At 40.5% G+C, this 5,510-nt stretch overlaps 1 protein-coding gene across 1 annotated transcript; it reads left to right on the top strand.

Moving 5' to 3' along the window:
* Nucleotides 1-150: 150 nt before the first annotated feature.
* LOC308075732 (zinc-binding protein A33-like) lies at nucleotides 151-4,091 on the top strand (the record flags this gene model as incomplete). Its single annotated transcript, XM_080415678.1, has 3 exons — nucleotides 151-154; nucleotides 657-672; nucleotides 722-4,091. 3 exons carry the CDS (start codon nucleotides 151-153, stop codon nucleotides 1,680-1,682), a joined length of 981 nt encoding a protein of 326 aa, XP_080271804.1. The 3' UTR covers nucleotides 1,683-4,091.
* Nucleotides 4,092-5,510: the final 1,419 nt, after the last annotated feature.

Below are 5,510 nucleotides of genomic sequence, written 5' to 3' on the forward strand. Positions count from 1 at the left end.
ATATACCTTGTTCCTATTACAATTGTGTTGCTTTTAGAAACAAAATGTGGGCAGGACAACTTAGGCAGAGTAGATGTGATTTCCTGTATTCTGGGGCCTTGCTAGCAGTTAGTTATACTTTTTATCAGGTTTTACTAATATGGGGAAATGATGGGTACAGTTTGTAATTTTATCAATTAAAAAGTGAAATACTAATGGTCATTGTTTTGAGTCTACACACTTTACCAGTTTACTACCAAATACCATTTTACTACAGGTAACATTCAGAGTATCTTTAACTACTTAAACCCTGTTACTGGGGTCCCCCAAGGGACAGTACTCGTTACCCTCCCTTTTCCCCTCTACACCGATTTACAATCTCGTAGATCTGCAATATTTGGTGAATGTTTTACTATTTTTGTTGAATGTTTGACTATTACTTATTATAGGGTTCATGTGGAGGTTGTAAAGTTATCTAATACATTTGAGATATCATCCCAAATAAAAGCTTAGTCCAAAGGCCATTGAACCACTAACCTGTACAACTGTCTATACGTTTTATTGTTTATTATCATCCCATTAAAGATGAACCAATTAGACTTTAGACAACCTCATCCTATTCACAATGTATAGTTTCAAACCTTACCCGCTGTCACTCTGACTCTCAATCCTTCCAGGTTTGAAAGTGGAAACGTATGATCCGAAACGTATGATCCTGACGTCTATACTTAAGTCTCTAAAGGACAACAGCAACAAATGCAAAGAGTTTGAGCAGACATACAAAGACGTGTCAACACAACAAGAAACAGGTGGTGACCACAGAGAAGCAGATCAGAGCAGATATTGAAAAGCTCCACCAGTCCCTGAGAGAGGTAGAGGAGGAAAGAGTTTCAGCTCTGAAGGAGGAAGAGAAGCAGAAAGCAGAGATTGTCACCAGAGAGATGAAGAACATTCAGGAGCAGTTCTCCTCTCTCTCAGACCAAATCTCTGATATAGAACAAGTGCTGCAAAAACCAAATGTTTCAATTCTCAGAGACCAGTGTACACTATCAGAACCACAGCTGGTCTCAGGAGTGCTGATAGATGTGACCAAACACCTGGGAAATCTGACCTACACAGTCTGGGAGAAGATCAAGGAGAAAGTCACGTTCAGTCCTGTCATTCTGGACCCAAACACAGCAAACGGCTATCTCTCTCTGTCTGAAGACCTGACCAGTGTGAGAGATTCAGAGACAAAGCAGAAGCTTCCTGACAACCCAGAGAGGTTCACTATGTATCCCAGTGTTCTGGGTTCAGAGGGTTTCAGTTCAGGAACACACACCTGGGAGGTGGAGGTGGGGGACCATCCTCGATGGAATATAGGCTATGTTACAAATTCTGTTGACAGGAAGGGAGAGAGATCTACCTCACCAGGAGATGGAATATGGTGTTTACGTCGACACAGAAGCATGGAGTACTCTAACGGTGAAGAATACTTCTCACTACAGAGGAATCCTCAGAGGATCAGAGTCCAGCTGGACTATGATAAGGGGGAGGTGTCCTTCTACGACACTGAAGACATGACTCAAATCTGCACTCATGAAGACACTTTCACAGAGAAACTCTACCCATATTTGAATTACGAAAAGGCTAGTGATGCTGAAACCACTGCTATCAGAATATGTCAAGTAGCGCAGGGGTGCCCAACCTGTGGTTCGGATTAAGCCCAGTGGAGGATTACCGAATGGGCCTAGTGGCCCCAGGGGCCAATAACCAGGGGGGCCCCCAAGCCAGAGCCCCCGCACCGCTGCCACCACCACAACACAAATCAAGTGTTCAACCCCCCAGCCCCCCAGATTGATGTCCTAGGGCCAGACAGTTTCGCATCACCAGTCGGGTCGGAACCCTTGCCACGGGCCCCTGCCACCAACATGAAAGAACAAGCCCACCGACACACAATAATCCCAAAGCCAATAACAACGACACAGCTGGATTCAAAAACACTCTCACTCTCCTGGCGTCCTCCACTCGCGCCTAAGCCCCGCCCCCGCGAGGAGGAGATGATTAAATGCGAGGAAGGAGCAGTCGACCGGTTGACCTAATAGGATCGGAATGCACTCTAGCGTCATTTCAAATGAGTGAGCTGTGAGATACAGCCTTCAGTGTGTATGTTCCACATATATGGAATGAATGCCAAGAAAAGTTGAAGTTAGATGTCCTTGTTTCTTTTGCTATTTTTAAAAGATGTTAAGCTGACCATATATTGGTAGAAGGCCTATGCACCTGCTTGGTGTAATACTTGGCTTTAATATTTGTTTTAACAATTTCTATGTCATGTCTGTAAAATCATTGTTGTAAATGTTCCTTTTCTGTGCGCAAAATGAGACCAGTGCCTCAGTCATTGAAAAGGCTATGAAGTTCGTCCTTTAACCTTGTGCTGTTGGCTTTAAGAGCGTATCTAATCTACAACATAATGTTCATATGATAAACATGGCGTTTCTAGCTTGTATGACTAATTGCGTTCAGTAAGTGTACAAAGTTAGGTGATATTTGATAGATTCCTCCTTTAATCCTACTTTACTTAATACCTACTGCTATTAGTGTTACCTTCCTGCATCTTGACATTTTCACTTTTTTTCTTTTGTTTGTTTGTTATCTTTTTTTTTTAAATGTGTAAAAGTTCTGAATGTAGGGTTAGGGTTATTTATTTATTTTTATTTTTTGTATATTTTTTAAACTACATAAACTTTTCGGGAAAAATAAAAAAAATATTCATGACCCCAAAATAGGTCACACTCCTATGTTTGGGAAACAGTGGTTTAGCTCACAGACTAAACAAGCTTAAAGCAATACAAGGCAGGTCCACAAATAACGATTTTTAGCAACCTCTGCTGGTCACTACCGTCACTGCATGTATTTTGCGTAGTCCTGCATTACCCATAATTCCATTTGTTTTCACCGGAAGGTGGAAGCGTTTCAAAAAGCGTTCTTTTAATTGTTTTATACTATCTGCAAATCGTTTTTCTTAGCCAGTGGAGCATTAGTTACCGTGAGCTGTGTTTTCTTTGTTGTTTTTCCATCCTATAATGTCTTAAAAACAGCGTGAGATTCCTTTTTGTTAATAGCGTGTTAGTTCCTGGCCAAACAGGAAACCGGTGTGGTAGTTCCTGGCCAAACAGGAAACCGGTGCATTTCCATTTCTGTTTTCCGGCCGGATGACGTCATTTTCGCGGGAAGGACACCCCTGCCACCGTTTCAATAGAAAATAGTTTATAAAAGGCTTTCAGGGGTGAAATTCATGGAGTGGGTGTTGTGAAACATTTGCCACTCACAAAAGATATACAATTTAACTTTAGTTTTTTTGAAAAAGTTACCTAGTACAACTTTAATTCACTCACATGGTGATAAGACATACACATGAGAGATAGAACACCAATCACACACATGTAACCGTTCACAATTGTTCCATAAAGATGTCATCCTGCACAGCTATCCATGTCACCATACCTACATATGTTCCCTTCATGAGGAGTTGATCAGTTTTAATGTGTAATACAGTGTGGGGTTGTATATTTCATCATGTTGTACATTACATGTGGTTTGTACCAGTGGATCATATTATGATGTTTTATTTGTTTTTCATCAGGTTTGTACTACATTTGATTTCGAATTTTTATTTACATTAATTTTTGTATTTGATTCTTTGTCTGGATGTAAAAAGTAAATTGTGTTGAAATTGTTATTACATCATTTCTGCAGAGACAGGATCAGAGAGGTCAACTCTAACGGTGCGTTTTAACAGCGGGCGATCAGCGGGCGATCAGGATAGTATTTTCCGGAAGTGCATTATATGTCTATGAGAGCCGGCGACTACTGGCGATAGGGCGAAGTGGGCGGGGGGGCGATGAAAGATGGATTTTCTTTATCTTTTGGACGATGTCGCCCGGGATCGCCCGAGAGTCGCCCGCTGTTAAAACGTACTGTGAAGGTCCTTACACACCGGGGCGAATTCTTCATGCGAATAAATACGTTTTTTTTTAAACCTTATAAAGTCAATGCAAGCGTCCACATCAGTTTCGCGAAGCGAAAAAGCGTCTTTTAATTATTCGGAACGAGTCCGAATTTTGCGTATATTCGCATATTCGCCGATGTGTAAGGACCTTAAGAACCACCATGTACGGTTTGCTAAAACATATTATCGATGTCAGGTAGTGTTAAGAGTTGATGTGATATATGTCCTCAGTTGATATGTAATACTGTACTGTTCTATATTGTTTATTGGTGATGTGCAGTGTTATGATTGTGCCACAGTGAGGCGCTAAGGCGCAGGGTATAGGACGCATGTCTGCATCACCACGTTCTAATTATATTATGTTCACCACCTGTGAGGGCTAGTTTATTGAGTGGGATCTGTCACCGTGAGACTGATGTGTGCACAGCCCGCTAATAAATATGCCAGGCTTGGCTAAATGTGTTCTATCGCCATTGTTTCCTCCGAATGCAACACTAGCTGCAAAAGTATAGAATAACTTAACAGGTAGAAACCCAATATGCATAGCGACAGGAAGTAGTTTGATCCCCCAGCAGAGAAATAATTTAAACCTATAGGCTCCCTTCTGCACCGTGGACAGTGACGTAAAAGACACACTCCATGAAAGAAGACTGTTCACAACAATTAAAATCACAACCTGACCTTAATCTGCTATTCTTGCACATTTTGCGTGACATTGGCAAAGTGTTATAGGATGTTAATTTGTGAAGAAACCAAAAGATGGAGATGCCCAACAGTGACATTATATATTTTAACTGTTATATTTGCTTTAATTATTGATGTCTTTACTTAATTTATATTCAATTAATATTCACCTTCACTAAATTATCTGCAATAACATATCTAAAATTTAATTCATAATGTGTCATAATTCACATTTCATATCTCTGGTGGATGAATATGACTCCTGGTAAACATTCAAATTATAGCTTAAAGGAGTAGTTCACCCTCAAAGAGTCTCCTTTGAGTCTCCTACCTCTGCCGGTCATCAAATTATTGGCTTAGGAATGCGACAAAACACACAAAAATCTCCATGAATTCATAGGGTGTGTAATTGATAGAAAATAAGTAATATTTTGGGTAAACTACTTCTTTAAGCATGCTTGACATTATGAAAGATTGGTTCTAGTCATAAAGCAACATTTCCTATTAGTAAAAGTAGACTTACAGCTAAATATATGTGCTGACAACCACAACAAGTGCTATGTCTTTTACAGTGGAGGTATGGTAAAATGATGTGATTGCAAATGGTATATTTTCTATAGGTGACAGGGATATTATTTCAAAGTGGTGGTATAGTTCATCGGGCTTCATTGGACTCATCCAGGACATTATGGTTTGTACCACTAGTGGAGAATAATTTGTTTTATTTGTTATCAGGCTTGAATTGCATTTAGTTTTTATCATTGACGTGTGTGTGTGTGTGTGTGTGTGTGTGTGTGTGTGTGTGTGTGTGTGTGTGTGTGTGTGCGTGCGTGCGTGCGTGCGTGCGTGCGTGTGT

The sequence above is a fragment of the Gymnoscopelus braueri genome (genome assembly GCF_963280865.1).
Source record: "Gymnoscopelus braueri genome assembly, chromosome: 2".
NCBI lineage: Eukaryota > Metazoa > Chordata > Actinopteri > Myctophiformes > Myctophidae > Gymnoscopelus > Gymnoscopelus braueri.